General features: G+C 44.5%; 1 protein-coding gene across 1 annotated transcript; it reads left to right on the top strand.

Annotated features, from left to right (window-relative positions):
* The first annotated feature begins 3694 nt into the window (after positions 1-3694).
* Positions 3695-16493, top strand: chmp4c (charged multivesicular body protein 4C). Its single transcript, XM_079863298.1, has 5 exons — positions 3695-4139; positions 13466-13643; positions 14168-14276; positions 15835-15961; positions 16083-16493. The coding sequence occupies exons 1-5, from the start codon at positions 3896-3898 to the stop codon at positions 16142-16144; spliced, it is 720 nt and encodes a 239-aa protein (XP_079719424.1). The 5' UTR covers positions 3695-3895; the 3' UTR covers positions 16145-16493.
* The last annotated feature ends 361 nt before the right edge of the window (positions 16494-16854 follow it).

Raw genomic sequence — 16854 nt, 5'->3', positions numbered from 1 at the left:
GTTTATGCTGTATAGCTGAAGTTTGTGGTTATCTGATTTTCTAACAGACGATTCTCAAAGAGACTCGAGAAGATATGATGAGAGAATCCAGGAGATAGAGAAGATGCTTCAGGAGCTGAGACAGGCTGTGGACTCTCCTAAGTTTGAGTGGAACAACAGTTAAAGGTGCTCTAAGCGATGTTGGGTGGCATCAGTTCTTGTTGACGTTCGAAGTATTGTCAAACAAAACGGAGCTCGACCCTCCCTCCTCCTCATCCCGTCCCCTCCCCCTCCCTTCCGTGCTTCCTGAAAAAATCATGAACCATTTAGAAAAAAAAAACTGGATTTACCCACCTGTCCAGCAAAAACAAAGCCACCTGAATGTCGGATTGGAAGCCCTTCTGCCGGCGGAGTTCTCGCCACCTTTTGAACGCTTTTCCGATGTAAATTTGGGACTTCGCGTTCCTTCTCCTTTTCCCTATTCTTTGTTATTTGTTCATCGGAACGTCGTCTCTTTGGTCGTGTGTCGGCCATATCAAAATTCTCAAGAATATACCATTTTAACGTTAGTCGTTGTTAGGACATCTCTCCTCTAGCTAACTTCCCTCTTCATGCTTCTCTCTCCTCCACTCCACACACACCCCCCTTCACATGTGCGCGCGCACTAACCCCCCACTCCCAAATCATTCTTGTCGGTTATTGGCTGCAACACTGTTTGTTATGTTTCGTGGCCAAGGCTGGGCCAGTTTGTTTTTCTTGCCGTTTGTGGAGCCTGGGCTGTCTACAGAGCTGGGCTGTCTGTTTGCTGTATGTGACAAAAAATGTTTTGGCCTAAAAAACGCGTGACATCGCTTAGAGCACCTTTAACAGACAGAAGAGCAGTTTTAGACTCAGTGTGAGCAGCAGTATGAGGTGGTTGTGATGTGTGTCCTAACAGCACTGGGATCAGTGGAGGAAAGTGAGTGGATCTTTACTGAGCGGATCCGCTCCATTGGGAGAAGCCGCTCTGAGGTCATACAGCTGATCAGAGATCAGGAAGAGGCTGCAGTGAGTCAAGCTGAAAGACGCTTGAAGCGACAGAAGCAGAAGATTGATGATCACTCACATTCACACGATCACATTCATTTCCTGCAGGTAAAACAGCTAGACAGTAAAGAAAGGCTCATCTGTTTGTGCTTTATAAACAGACTAGAGTATATAATGTGATTAATGTGTCCGGAAAACTTTCTTTCTTTCTTTCTTTCTTTCTTTCTTTCTTTACTGCATGCATAATTTTTTTTTTTTCTGTTACATTACTGGCAATTACTTGAATAAGAAAATCAGGATTATGCTTAAATTAGGCTATGAGAGAATGACTAAGACTGTACAAACAAGTCACTAATAGTGTCATTATAAGTAACTCGAGTTATGTAATCTGATTACTTTTTTCAAGTAGTAAAAGTTAAAGTAGTAGTTTCCTAACTAGTAAAGTAACACATTAATTTTACATTTAAAGCCAAATATCTGAGTTACTTTTTCAAATAAGTAACACAAGTTACTTTGTTCTCCCATGTATTGACTGACATTTCTCCTGTTCCCATGTTGAGAGAAATCAGGAGTAAGTGCAGAGGCATTGCGAGAGCTGTGTGAGCATGATGGTTATGTAGTTCTAGACTAAATTTAATATTCAACAATATTATTGATCTGCCTGCATTGACACCATTATATGAGAACTGAAAATGAACTAAATGAATAACTTTTTTACAACAAAAATTAACCATCACTGAACTGATTTCGCTATTTTCTTATAGAAACAAACTTTGTTACATTATTTTTCTGCTATCACTGTAAAGCTGCTTTGAAACAATCTGTATAAAGGTGACTGGTCCCACTTTATATTAAGTGGCGTTAAGTACTATGTACTTACATAAAAAAATAAGTACAATGTTATTGTGTTCATGTTGTATTGTAAAACACTTTTGCTGCTATTGAGGTGTGATACGGGTAAGGTTAGGGACAGGTGTGGTGGATTGGGTAGGTTTAAGGGTGAGTTAAGGTGTAAGGGAAGGGTCAACTATGTAATTACAAATGTAATTACATAAATTAATTACAGCTGTAATTACATGCAGGAATTTTTTTAATATAAGTACAATGTAAAAACATGTAGTTACACAATAAGTACATTGTATCAAATTATTAATTTCAATGTACGTACATAGTACTTAAAGCCACTTAATATAAAGTGGGACCAGGTGACTTGACCTGACTTGACTTAAATGTGATCTTGCATTTATTCATCTCACTTGCACAAAAACAGATTCCATTTTCCTCAAAATGAAAAAAAAAAAAAAAAAAAAGTCAAATGCAAACTAATAATATTACGCAAACCTATAAATATACTTTATATATTGCTGAAGTAAGAGTGTTGATTCATCTTTGTTCTCCTGTGTCCTATTCTTCTGCAATCCAGCATGGCAACACAGCTGAAAGTTTTGTTTGAGCTGTGCTCGCTATTATACAGGTGTGAGTTTGCATTTCCTTCAGTCTGAGGCTTATTCATTTCACTTTTGGGGTGAAAGGGCCTTTACATTTGCCAAAAATAGAACTTTTGTTTAAAACAAAAAACAAGCAAGGATAAAGTAATGTAACGTAACACATTACTTTCCATAAAAAGTAATGTGTGACTTTCCATAACAAGTAACTAATTGCATTAGTTACTTTTTATGGAAAGTAACACATTACTTTCCATAAAAAGTAACTAATGCAATTAGTAACTAATGCAATTATATTATCGCAACGCGATAATATATTGCATTACTTTTAAAAGTTACTTTACCCAAAACTATGAATCAGTCACTTATCATTTGTGCTTGAGACAATATAATTAAAGCCATTTAATTAAACTTATATCACTGAATTAGAATCCCCCAACTCCACCAACATAATTTAGGACTCATCTTCGAAACATCAGTAGTCCCACTGGAGGGTTTAATAAGCTTGAGTTGAAGCTGCTTCCTTGAGCCCATACACTACAGACAGCAAGCCAAATATGTTTAACCTTATATGGAACTTGTGAATTATTGTATATTATTACAAATCTTTGGACAACGTTGATCTGTCAATTGTGACATTCAGTAGTCCAATTTTTCTGAATGAAGACAGTTGTTCATTCATAGCAACACTATGTAAGATCACTTATCTGGAAACCACTGAGATCAAACCTTCAAATATTTTGCTGTTTTAATAGGAAATATAAACTCTTAAACATTTAAGCAATATTTTGAGGAAGACGTGATAGGACTTTATAATTTGAGTCTTTATGTGTTGGAAAATAACATTTCTGAAATAGCTTACTTTAATGTTCCTGTCCATTTAATGGTTAATGACTTAACAATGGAAGTTAAATATGAACATGTAATTAAAATGTTCCATTTTTATAGAAATTGTTTTTTGTCTAAATAAATGTGACAACCTGAAACTGTCGTTTTCATTAAATGTTCATTCAATGGCTAAGGATATCAGAAAACTGACTCCATCTGGTTTATTTTGACTAGAAAAGTGTCATTCGACAAGATTACATCAGATTGAGTGCATGCCGAATCGTCCAGTGAGGAAATCCTCAAAATAAAGGAATTATTATTTATACCTGACCAATAAGGCAATATTCGGGCTACCTTGCCCCGCCCATTGTGTGACTTCATTCTGTCGACTAATTCTATTCAATGGGCGTGTCTTCAGAGACTATTGTGGAGCAATTTACGTGCGCACAGACAGGTGTTGAATTTCAGGAAGAGTTACGTTGGTGTTTTGAATTGAATCTGAAAAGCAGACTGTCAAGAATTGCCACTTTCTCTCGCGATCCTTTTAAGAATTTTAATTTTAAGCTCGTTGGATATTTAACTAGAATTACAAGCAATAGCCTACCTTCGGGAAAAAAATGAGTAAAATTTCAAAGATTTTTAAAGTGAGCTCATCAAGCTCATCTAGCTCCAAGCCCAGTTCTAGTTCTGGATCCAGTTCTAGATCTAAACACCGGTCCCGGTCGGGTGCATCACCACAGGAGGCCATCAACAAACTGAGAGAGACAGAGGCCATGTTAACAAAAAAACAGCAATACCTGGAGAGCAGAATCGAGCAGGAGCTCGCCATTGCCAAAAAGAATGGAACAAAAAACAAGAGAGGTAACGTTATGTAGAATGGGACTTTCTACTTCTATAATCACTTTTTGCCATGTGGTATTTACATCATAAGATGTAACTTAATTGCTGTAATTTTTATATTTTTGTACCCTTGAAAGTTCATGGCAGCGATGGAAATTACATTTGGAACAAATTAGCCGCCTCGTTTGTCGTGATAACTGATATTTTGCGTTAGCCTATCTTGATAAAATTAGGCATTGAACAATGAAAAATAAAATGAGTGTGCTCACAAGTAATATTTTCCTTTTGATCAGATTTATCTCAGTAAATCTCTTGTTGTCTCCATAAACAAGTAGGCTATATATTTATTTTTTTATTTATTTATTTAGGCTATTTATTTACTTATTCATTCATTGGCGGAATTGTCAAGAACTGTAACACCAGAAATGTGAAGGTTTATAAAAAATATTTTCACTTAAGTGTTGGTTTATTCCACACTTCATTTAGATATGAAAGTTTTAAACATGTAATTCATATTTTTATGATGGATTTTCATAGTTTATTTTAAAAAGATTTATATACATTACAGCACTTGAAAATTGCAATAATAATACAAATTCTCCAAGACATTTTGTTTTACTCTTTTTGTATTAAACTAAATGATTAAGAGAAAACTGTTGGTTACATAATTTGCCTTTGAAAGTGTAACAACACCCCACTGAAACATGTCTATAAAACATGGCTTTTGTTTATGTGGAGTGACGCCCAGCTGTTGCTCCTAGAACAGGCATCTGGACACGCCTCATTTACAGTTGTCAACTTGTGCATTACCACGAGCATGGCGTTTACACCCAGGCATCACAGGTGGAGCCAGGTGTAAAGAGTACCTGAAAAGTAACCATACTTGAGTAAAATTACAGATACCTTACAACTAAAATGACTCCATTACAAGTTACATGTCACCAGTTTCAATACTTTAGTAAAAATCTTAGGCCTGGTTTCACAGACAGGGCTTAGATTAAGCCAGGATTAGGCATTAGTTCAATAAGGACACTTAAGTAGCTTTTATAAACATGCCTTAAAAACATTACTGGTGTGCATCTTACTGTAAGTCAAAACAATGCCACTGACATATTTTAAGATAGCAGTGCAAGTTGCTTTCAGGTAAAACAGCTCAAGCATGCATTTTAGTCTGGGACTAGTTTAAGCTTTGTCTGTGAAACCGGGGGTTAGAGTATCTGATTTTAATAGCAGTACTTAAGTATTTTACTTGTACTGAATGTATGCTCAAAGATGCACTAGTCCCCAAGACACATTATTCCAGTGAAAAACAAGAAACAGCTGATTTGTTAGGAGAGCAATCATGTTTATTTATTTTCTTAAACCAAAATAAAACCGAATACCTCAAAATTGCAAAAAATCAAGGTTGACAAAAAGCGTTTCGGTTACTCACGTAACCTCTGTTCTCTCTAGAAGAGGGAACGAGTATTGCGTAGTTGCTACGCTACGGGAAAGCCTTTCTTTCTCGAGATACTGAAGCCAAAAATTATCCTTAATTTTTATAATCTTGTCAACGCAGTGCGGCAGCCTGCAGACCTAGGGCGAGCTACTAGCGTGCCCATTGGCTGCCCTGCGGCAACTGCAGCAGCCTACCGCTGAGCCCTTGGCGTGACGTCACGACCAATGAGCGCGCTTGGCGCGCTTACTGCGTCACAGCCCGCGAAAAGGGGGGTGTGGCTTAGCGTATATAAACAGGGCTCGGAGGCTGCTTCTCTGGTTTCTGTCGCATGAAGCGAAATGAGCTCGTGGCGCGAGCACGGCGGGCTACGCAATACTCGTTCCCTCTTCTAGAGAGAACAGAGGTTACGTGAGTAACCGAAACGTTCTCTTACGAGAGGTTCTCTCGTATTGCGTAGTTGCTACGCTACGGGAACGCCCTTGTCAACGCCGTGCGCGCCCAGCATCCACTGAATGAGTCCCAGGGAGAGCCCGGGGAACGTGATAGCGGAGAGCCGGGCGGCCTAAAGAGGGCTAGCGCCGTACATAAGCACACACTAGGGGGTTAGGAGCGGCACGGCCGGTCCGAACTGACAATTCCCTGCATAGTGCAGCTCAACCAGTAGAGCTAAATCACACACCGTAGCCCGCGCACAGATAGTGGGCCGGCATACGCGAGACTTAGACTGATAACACTTTCGCCTGCAAGGCGGGAACATCCAGGTTGTAAAACCTAACAAATGTAGAGGGGGAGGCCCAGCCTGCCGCTGCACAAATGTCATGAATGGGAATCCCGCTGGACCACGCCCACGACGAGGCCATGCCTCTGGTGGAGTGAGCTCGAATGCCCAATGGGCACTGCAGGTCTTTAGACGCATAAGCCAAAGCAATAGCGTCCACTATCCATCTGGACAGGCTGTGTTTCGAGGCGGCGAGACCCTTGGTGCGCCCACCAAACGAAACAAAGAGCTGATCCGAGCGCCTGAAAGCGGCGGACCGTGAAATGTAGTTTCTCAACGCCCTGACCGGGCAGAGGAGATTACCATCGGCCTCGCTGCCATGCGTTGGCAGGGCTGAGAGGGAAATGACCTGTGCTCTGAAGGGAGTGCCCAAAATTTTGGGAACGTACCCATGCCTCGGTCTGAGAATGACTTTGGAGTCATTAGGTCCGAACTCGAGGCACGCGGCGTTAATAGATAACGCGTGAAGGTCTCCCACTCGTTTGACTGAAGACAGTGCTATCAGAAAAACGGTTTTGAGCGTGAGGTATTTCATATCCACAGTTTCCAAGGGTTCGAAGGGATGCGCTCTCAGGGCCTCCAAGACCAGAGAAAGATCCCACATAGGAACCGCGGGGGGTCGCGGGGGGTTCATCCTCCTGGCTCCCCTAAGGAAGCGGATGACGAACTCGTTCCTTCCTAATGCGCGGCCCCGCTCTGAAACAGAGAGCGCTGAAATGGCCGCAACATAGACTTTGAGCGTGGAGGGGGACCTGCCCGCGTCCAGTAGCTCTTGAAGGAAACACAGAATTCGCGATACCCCACATGTCTGTGGATTGAGCCCCTTAGCAGTGCACCATCTGTTAAACACTGACCATTTCGACATGTAGAGCCGCCTCGTAGAGGGGGCTCTAGATTGTATGATCGTGTTCATGACCCCGTCTGGCAGATCAGCGTGTAATCGTTGAGGCTCCACGCATGCAGAGACCAGCGCTCTGGATGGGGATGCCATATCGAGCCGCGGGCTTGAGAGAGAAGGTCTCTCTTCACCGGTATCGGCCAGGGGGCTGAGTCTGCCAGCTGTATTAGATCCGGGAACCAAGCTTGGTTCTCCCAGCATGGGGCTATGAGGAGCACTGAGTGGCGCGCTTCCCTGATTCTCTCGATGACCTGAGGCAGCAGAGAGACCGGGGGAAAAGCGTACAACGGGCCGCTGGGCCAGGTCTGGGCCAGCGCGTCATCGTTCTTCGAGAAGAACTCTGGGCAATGAGCGTTGTCTTTTGACGCAAAAAGGTCGACTTTCGCTTTGCCGAAACGGCGCCACAGTGACTGGACTGTTTGGGGGTGTAGAGACCACTCCCCAGGGGGAACGTTGTCCCTGGACAGTCTGTCGGGACCCTCGTTCAGGTGGCCAGGCACATGCGCGGCTCTCAGCGAGCGCAGAGAGTGCTGAGCCCACACGAGGAGGCGTTCCGCCAGGGTGCAGAGCGTCTTTGATCTGACACCGCCCTGGCGATTCACATAGGCCACTACCGATGTATTGTCCGTGCGGACTAGAACATGGTGACCGTGGAGGAATGGGAGGAAGTGTTTGAGCGCTTTCTCGACCGCGAGCATCTCTAGACAGTTTATGTGTAGGAGATTCTCCTGGTCTGACCAGCGGCCATAGACCGGTCTGCCTTCGAAGAGCGCTCCCCAACCTAGGTTGGAAGCGTCTGTCGAGACAACTTTCCGGTGTGAAATCACTCCCATAGTCACTCCCGTGAGATACCATTCGGCTGCCAGCCAGGGCTGCAGGGCTGAAATGCAGCCCTGATTCACTCTGACTCGCAAGCCGCCGGCCGCCCAGGCTCGGTGGGGCACGCGCGCTTTCAGCCAGCGTTGAAGCGGGCGCATGCGCAGTAAGCCCAGCTGGAGCGCTGCTGCAGCTGAGGCCATATGCCCCAAGATACGCTGGAATGTCCTCAGCGGAACCCGGCTGCCTATTTGGAGGGATGCGGCGAGGAGGCGGATGCGGCGCGCGCGCTGCTCCGACAGTCTGGCCGTCATAGCCACCGAGTCCAGTTCTATTCCAAGAAAGGAAATTGACTGACGGGGCGATAGCGAGCTCTTGGTCCAGTTGACCGAGAGACCCAGCTCCTCCAAATGGCTGAGAAGCGCTGTTCTGTGAGACACAAGTTCCGTCTCTGACTGCGCTAGAATAAGCCAATCGTCCAGATAATTCAGTATTCGCATTCCCTGTTTTCTCAGGGGAGCGAGGGCCGTGTCCATGCATTTCGTAAATGTACGGGGTGCCAAAGACAGGCCGAAGGGTAGGACTGTGTACTGTTATACTCGACCGTTGAAGGCGAATCTCAAGAATGGCCTGTGACGGGGAGTTATCTGGATCTGAAAGTATGCGTCTTTTAGATCGAGAGAGATAAACCAGTCTCCTGGGCGAATCTGCGCGAGGATTTTTCTGGTTGTGATCATTTTGAACGGCCGTCTCATGAGGGCTTTGTTCAGATGTCTCAGATCTAAAATAGGTCTTAACGCTCCGTCCTTCTTGGGTACGAGGAAGTAGCGGCTGTAAAAGCCCGACTCGCTCAGAGAAGGATGAACCTGTTCTATAGCCCCTTTGCGCAGCAGCTTCGCTATTTCTGCTTGAAGCAGGTGCGCAGCTTCTGAACTCACTCTCGTCTCCGTCTGTGCTGTAAAGCGCGGAGGGCGACGAGCGAATTGAAGCGAATAGCCGTGTTTTATAGTATTCAGCACCCATTCTGACGCGCCCTGAATCGCTTCCCATGCTTTCGCATGCATAGCTAGGGGTCGAATGGTCTCTGGGTTCAGATCGCCGCGCTGCGCGGGATGGGGAACCTGTATCAGAGAGGATGGAACGGCGTGCGCGCCGCTGGTGCTCGAACACGGGGGCTGGTAAACAGTATTGGCCGACTGAACAGCATTCAGTAGCTCGGTCCCATCGGATGGAGCGTGATTTGCTGTCAAACATCCCAGGCGCGAGAGTGGCGTGGGGATTATAATGTCTAAAAGTGAGTGCGCGTGCTCGTGAGCGGGCGCAGAGTTTACACTTATGACATGGCCAGTGTTTGGGAGCTTTAGAGGGTCTGTGACCCAAGGTAACTGACTGGCAGAGCGAACAGCGGGTAGGTGTGAGCACAAGGCTGTGGGCACATTTTCTACACTTAATACTCGAGCGGCTTGCGTCCGCTTCATGAGAGAGCGCTCTGTGCGCGTTACCATGGGGACCCTGTTTGTGTGAAGCAGTGAGCACATGGGAGTGGGCACATTTTCTACACTTATAATACTCTCGGCCTGAGCCGTTGTTGCCCGGGGTAACCGAGTGACAGAGCGAGTTACGGGTAGATGTGAGCACAGAGTTGTGGGCACATTTACTACACTTAGTACTCGAGCGGTGTGTGACCGCTTTATGAGAGAGCGCTCTGAGCGCGTTACCATGGGGACCGTGTTTGTGTGAAGCAGTGAGCACGTGGGAGTGGGCACATTTTCTGCACTTACAACACCTTCGGCCGGAGCCGGAAAACCCGAATTTACACTCTTTCTGAGATTTATTTGGGCCGCCGTAAAAACGGCGTTTGTGTGCAGGCGAGCGAGTGGTGTTACTGGCTCGTTGGCTGCGGTGTAAGCTGCTGCAGTAGCCTGTACTGAGGGGACTGACAGAGCTGGGCGTTTTGATGGCGGTCCGGCCGCAGCGGGACTCAGCCATCTTTTCCTCCCTGCGGGTGCTAGGAGGACTTCGCGGGCTCAGACTTCAGCGTTATCTTGGGACGCGGACCCCGGGGGGGCGGCGGTCTGTGACGGCTGGTTGAGCGCGACCTAGGGCGGCCGCCCTGGCGTCGCTGCGAAGCAGTTGGTGGCCGAGACGAGCGCTGTGTGGAGCTGCGCGCAGGAGGCTGAGCTTGAGAGCGGCCTGCGGCTGGGCTCGAGCGGCGGGGCAGGAAGAGATTCATAGCCTGCGACGCCTTCTGTACTTCAGAGAAGCGGTCCACAATCCCGCTGACCGCAGGGCCGAAGAGGCCAGTGGGCGAGAGCGGGGCGTTGAGGAAAACAGCGCGTTCTGACTCACTCATATCCGCCAGCGTCAACCATAAGTGTCTGTCGATGACGGTGAGCGCGGCCATGGATCTGCCGATGGCTTGTGCAGCGGTTTTGGTAGCGCGGAGCGAAAGGTCCGTCGCGCTGCGCAGATCTGTTAAGGCTGTGTGATCCGAGCCCTTCTCGTCCAATTCACGGAGGAGGTCGGCTTGCAGGATCTGGAGAACAGCCATCGAGTGCAGGGCGGAAGCAGCTTGGCCGGAGGCGGCGAATGCGCGGCCGGCGAGAGCTGATGTGGTCCTGCAGGCTTTGGACGGCAGGGCAGACTTTGAGCGCCATCTAGCAGACGGCGGGCAAAGGTGCGTTGCCACCGCTTCCTCAACGGAAGGGATGCCGGTATATCCTTTCTCGGCGGCCCCGTCCACCTGGGAGAGGGCCGAGGAGACAGATGAGCGGAGTCTAGCGGAGAAGGGCGCGTTCCACGACTTCGATAGCTCCGCATGGAGCTCGGGCAGGAAGGGTGCTGACCTAGAGGCTGGCGCTTGGCGGCGGCTAGGCAGAAAACACCCGTCGAGTCGGTTCGGCGCGGGCTCCTTGGGTGGGGACCAGTCCAATCCCAGTCGGTCGACCGCTTTGGTGAGGAGGCGGATAAGCTCCGCGTCAACACTGGAGCGGGACCTGCCAGACTCTGGAGTCGAGGAGGCGGAGCGGTGAGAGCCCGACCATTCCTCGCTGTCCGAAGCAAGCAGAGAGCAGCTGTCAGCGGCGTCATCTGCTTCATCCCCTAAGGCGACGGCAGTGCAGGCAGTGGCCGGCCGCTGCGCGTCGGTGAAGGGCGGGGGAGAAGGAGAGAGCGAGGCTCGCGGGAGGGGCTCCGGCGAGCGCTCAGCTATAACCACCGGCTCGGGAGGCCTTTGAGAGCGGCGTTTCTTCTTTCGCGGCCCTGAAGAGGCAGCCGGGGAAGGTGGAGGATCATCAAACATGGCGAGTCGAGCCCGCAGGGTCGACATCGGCAAGTCCTCACACTGTTCGCAGCCGCCCGTGGAGAGGGCGCGGGCTGCGTGGTCGAGGCCCAGGCAGAGAGCGCAGACCACGTGGCGGTCTCCGTCGCTGAGCGAGGCTCTGCACGAGCCACAGGATGAGCGAGGCATTTGCAACAACGCCTCGCGCTCTTTTAGATGCAAAGTGTGTCGCGGGGCGAACACACACACACATACAACACAGAGCAGTAAAGGATATATTCGCCGGATAGCGAAGCAGGCAGGGAAGGCTGAAGGCGGCGAAGGCGGCCGGCGTCCTCAGGCTGAGATCCTCGGCGTGCTGGTCGCTTGATTCAACGGCGGCTTCCTCAGAGAGCAGCGATGCGAAGAGCTTCGCTGAAAAGACAGAAATCAGAGAAGCAGCCTCCGAGCCCTGTTTATATACGCTAAGCCACACCCCCCTTTTCGCGGGCTGTGACGCAGTAAGCGCGCCAAGCGCGCTCATTGGTCGTGACGTCACGCCAAGGGCTCAGCGGTAGGCTGCTGCAGTTGCCGCAGGGCAGCCAATGGGCACGCTAGTAGCTCGCCCTAGGTCTGCAGGCTGCCGCACTGCGTTGACAAGATTATAAAAATTAAGGATAATTTTTGGCTTCAGTATCTCGAGAAAGAAAGGCTTTCCCGTAGCGTAGCAACTACGCAATACGAGAGAACCTCTCGTAAGAGAACCTCTTAAACACTACAAACTATAACAAACACTCAAGTCTCAGTTGAGCTCAAGTGCTCAAAATAGGCATAGTAAACCTATATCCTTCAAAAAGGTTGCTTCAATATAATGGATAAATAAAATAATGTTAAGTAAAATGAAATAGTCAAAGCCTACTTGCACTTGACGTGCTGGTTTCGGCCTCATCTTATATGAAACGCCTGTGATTCAGCAACTACCTGCTAATGCACTCGCATTCATGTAAAGTAGCCTTGATGACAAGTTTTGGTAAGTAAGGGAAAAGCGCACAAGTTATAGTACCTTCAATGCCTTTATAGCAGAAATAAACTGCAAAATATAATGAGTAATACAAATATACTGTAGTAAAGAGTACATATACTTATTCAAACCTGTAGTAAAAGTTGTGAATATCTTTGATACTCAGTAAAACTACAAAGTAGCCAAAAAGATACTTAAGTACAGTAACTAATTACATTTACTCAAATACTTTGAGTATTCGTTTTAAAGATTAAAAAATGTCTATAATTTAAGTTCCTGGTCGTTAAGTCAAACAATAATTTAACTTCTTCACTTGTCTTAGATCACCTTCTATGAGCTTATGTGATCTTTAATTTACAAAATTTATAAAAGTAAACCTACAAGTAATTTTGTGTGTAAAATATTATCCATTCTTTCTAAAAAAAAAAAAATCCTTAAATATGTCTTCCAATTTTTCTTCATACAGCTTAAACAGAGGCACATTGTATTCAAAATGCTAGTATGCTACATAAAATGCAGTTGATCACGTTCAGTATGATTAAAGGGATACTTCACCAATTAGCATTAGGCTTTGTATCAGTAGAAACCCGGTAGAGTTTTCGAATGACCGTGCCTCCCTCCCTCATGTCCCCCTGAGACGAGAGATTTCTGTATTGTGTGTCTGGAAAAAAAACTCCAATGACGCAAATGAAAATCTTCATTTCCGCGTGTTTTCAACCCGCCCATAGGGGGTGGGATCTCATGATAAAATGGCGTCTTTTCAGTTTCGAGTCAACTAGTTGCCTAGTTGTATCATTTCTTCCGATACTGCCCTCAACCGGTAGGTGTGGCTTGGGAGTGGCCTCGTAGGGCAGCGAAGCAAGTGCATTCTGGGAGTTGTTGTCGTTCATCCACATGAGCCAAAAATACATTTTCTGGCTTTTCTCAGTCTAGAAGGCACCAACTTCTAAAATAATTTCACATTTCTACTACATAAATGACCCAATTTAAATACACATTCATCTTTCCAGCAGTGAAATATCCCTTTAACAGCATTAATCCCTAAAAATGAGGGAAAATATCATTTGAATTAAGTATTTGACTTCTTCAGTGAAATATTTGATGATTTTGACCACAATAAAAAATCTTTTTCCTCAGCTGCACTTCAGGCTCTTAAGAGGAAGAAACGTTTCGAGCAACAGCTGACTCAGATCGACGGGACCCTGTCCACTATTGAGTTCCAGCGAGAGGCCCTTGAGAATGCCACCACAAACACAGAGGTTCTGAAGAACATGGGTTACGCAGCTAAAGCCATCAAAGGGGTTCACCAGAACATGTGCGTTTCATCATTTGCTGCATTCACGCTATGTCGTAATTACCGTAATTTTGAGATGCCAACACGTGACGTTCTACTACTCAGAGCTGTTCACTTCCCTGGACTGGGAATTATGCATTTCTATGGCAACACTATCAATGCCTAAATTAATCTGCAGTGATCAGGTGGTACAGCAATCACGTGGTACAAGTAGGAGCGATCTGAAAATTTGTAATTACAAGCTCTTCAATGCTTTTTACAAGTTGAAATTTCATAATTATGGTAATTACGACAGTGTGAAGGCACCTATTGCTGTACTTTACACTCAGTTGTTCACAAAAAAACAAATCATTGCTTATTACATGGTTCTCAGGAATACTTGATTTTGATTGATCAATACTACAAAACTACAGATGTCTGTAGTAATATATTTTGTATAATGCTGATAAATGACTGTTGCATACATCTTCATATGTACCAGTTGATTGAACAGTTGTTAGCAAATGTCATCAAATAATCAATCATTCTGTTTCTCTCACTTTCAGAGATCTGGATAACATTGACTCCCTCATGCAGGACATTACAGAACAACAGGAAGTAGCTCAGGAGATCAGTGATGCCATCTCAAAACCTTTTGGTGATCAGTTTGATGAGGTACATATTACAAATAGGGATGTTCGACTCAAACTCCCAACTCGAACCATAGAAGTCGACAGAATCGACTCCGCTCCTCCATTTACTTCACATCAAATCAGGGTCAGGAATAATACAAGATTGCAGTCCTTTTTTACACACTAAATCATAAATTTTTTCCCCTACACAAAGCCTTAAATTACCCTTAAATTAAGCCTTAAACAACACACTTTTAGCGTGACCATCCAAACTAATCCAATTTAGCGATGCCATTACCTTGAAATGATGAGTAGCCTATCAACATCATTACCCAGTTGTTGCCAATGCCTAATTTTACAGAGGTAAAAGGCACAAAAAACAGCCGTGGTCAAATACTATGTCGGAATCATATAAATGAGTAAGGTATATTGTATTCTTTAATGAATTCATCTCATTATAATGGTGAAGTGATGGTGCTAAGCACCCATGATCATCTATTGTCTTAAAGGGGCCATCGGATGCCCATTTTCCACAAGTAAGTATGATTCTTTAGGATGTTCATGTAAAGTTTGTAATATACTATGGTTAAAATTCCTCAATGGTTGTGTAAAACAACACCCTTTTTTACCTCCTCAAAAACAAAAACTGCTCTCCCCACCCCTCTCTTCCATGGGGGTTGTCGAACGACTGAGGGCAAAAATATGCTAATACGGGACAGTCCGTCAGTGGTCGTGGGCGTAACATAAGCATTATGACATCATAGTGCTCCGAAAATCCAAACGGCCTGATTATTGAGTGTTTAGACTTTTTGAGGATTAAAAAAAAAGGAGTGAATGGATTTTTTTCATTGTTTGGTTGTTGTGTCCACACACTGCAAAGACGCATTTATATGCAAACACTATATAAAAGGGAATTTTGCATCCAATGAACCCGTTAAAAATCTGGGCATTTTCAGAGACAGGAGAAGAGATAATCTGATGACTACTGTGTAAAGAATTTTCCTTACTCAACAGAACATGAAGTTTTAGTCCAACCCAAGCCAATCTGAAAAAGCAGAAGTTAAATATAGGCGATTATTTCTCACAGGGTGTCAGTGCTCGTGTAAACTAGTGGCCACGATGCTGAAGTGCCTGTGAGACCCGATGAATAAGATCAGTATGGACATTTATTTATTTGAATTAAATATTTGAATCACTATTCTATTTTACATGTTTATGCCCAAAATGCTTAATTAATATTAAAGGTAGTTGACTGTCATCCTCTAGATTAGTTAAATATTTATAATTAAATTTATTTAAGGGTTAATAAGAGCATCAGCGCACATAAGCTATTTTTTTTTTTATCAGTCAAATTCATTAAAAAATGTAAACTCAACAAATATGATCAGTAAGATAAAAACACTGTTATGAGAAGACGAGCTCTAGACTGCTGGGGAAATTTATTTATAATTCAGAATGCACAGTTGGAAAGAAAATATATTTATTGGTACATTTCAGCAGTTTCAAGATAATTTGTTAAAACAGAACATGATTCATTGTTTTAATCAATTGACAGCCTTCAGTTTATGATGTGTTCTGTACTCATTTTTATGTTTTTACAGGATGAATTGTTGGCAGAGCTGGCAGAGTTGGAACAGGAAGAACATGAAGAAATTATGAAGAATATGGGCAGATTACCAAGTGCACCAACCACCAAACTGCCTAGCACAAGACCAAGCCGCAATGCAAGTAAGTGTGCAATGACACCCACCCACACATTCAGTATCTACACTTTTAAAATTTGGCAAAAGACCAGTCAGGCCCATACAGTCTGTGCTTCATTGAAATATCTGTTATTTCACTCTTTCAGCCTCCAAGAAGAGAGTGGAGGATGATCATGATATGAAGAGGTTGGCTGCCTGGGCTTCATAAGCAGCAGTGCATAACAAATGCGTTCTACTTTACATTCACATTCACTTTTAGCTCTACATCCTGCAAATAATTACAAGAGCTTTTTGTAAGAAGAAAAAATGAAAAAAGTAAAGAAATCAGGCTTAACATTTGTATATTGTATTAAAACTAATTATTTTGTTATGTGTTGATGTTTAAGATGAAGGATTACTTTGCTGGAAACCTGGTGTAAATAGTAGCAATTTATGATTAAAGGATATTAAACTGTTAATTTTTAATTAAATGTAAATGTAAAATAGTGAGGGTTGGATGAAAATAAACTTTAAATATGAAATGTATTGCTTATCAAATACATAATTTAAGAGTGATTTTATAATGTTTTATTCAATATTATTAAGTCTTGGTTTTGACACACATTTGCAATTACAGTTACTACAAGTAGGCCTACCTATATTCCAAAACAGTAGTTATGTCAAAAAATATCTGCTTGGCAGTTCAATTAAATATCTTGCGGATAAGACGAAAATGTTTCTAGTAATTATAGTAACCATAGTAGTAGTACAGTGTTTCTGAAAAAGAACAGCACTTGTTTGAACCATAGATGCCTCAGCGGCTGTTTATATGGTGTATCTATGCCATCCGCCATATTGGAACGGTTAAAGCCGGTCCGTGAACAGCTCATTGGCTGAGCATCTGCAAATGTAGTTAGTAACATGAATAGATAGTTCAGC

This window comes from Squalius cephalus (genome assembly GCF_949319135.1).
Source record: "Squalius cephalus genome assembly, chromosome: 25".
NCBI lineage: Eukaryota > Metazoa > Chordata > Actinopteri > Cypriniformes > Leuciscidae > Squalius > Squalius cephalus.
Note: the sequence above shows the minus strand (reverse complement) of the source record. Positions and strands in the feature narration are given on the sequence as shown.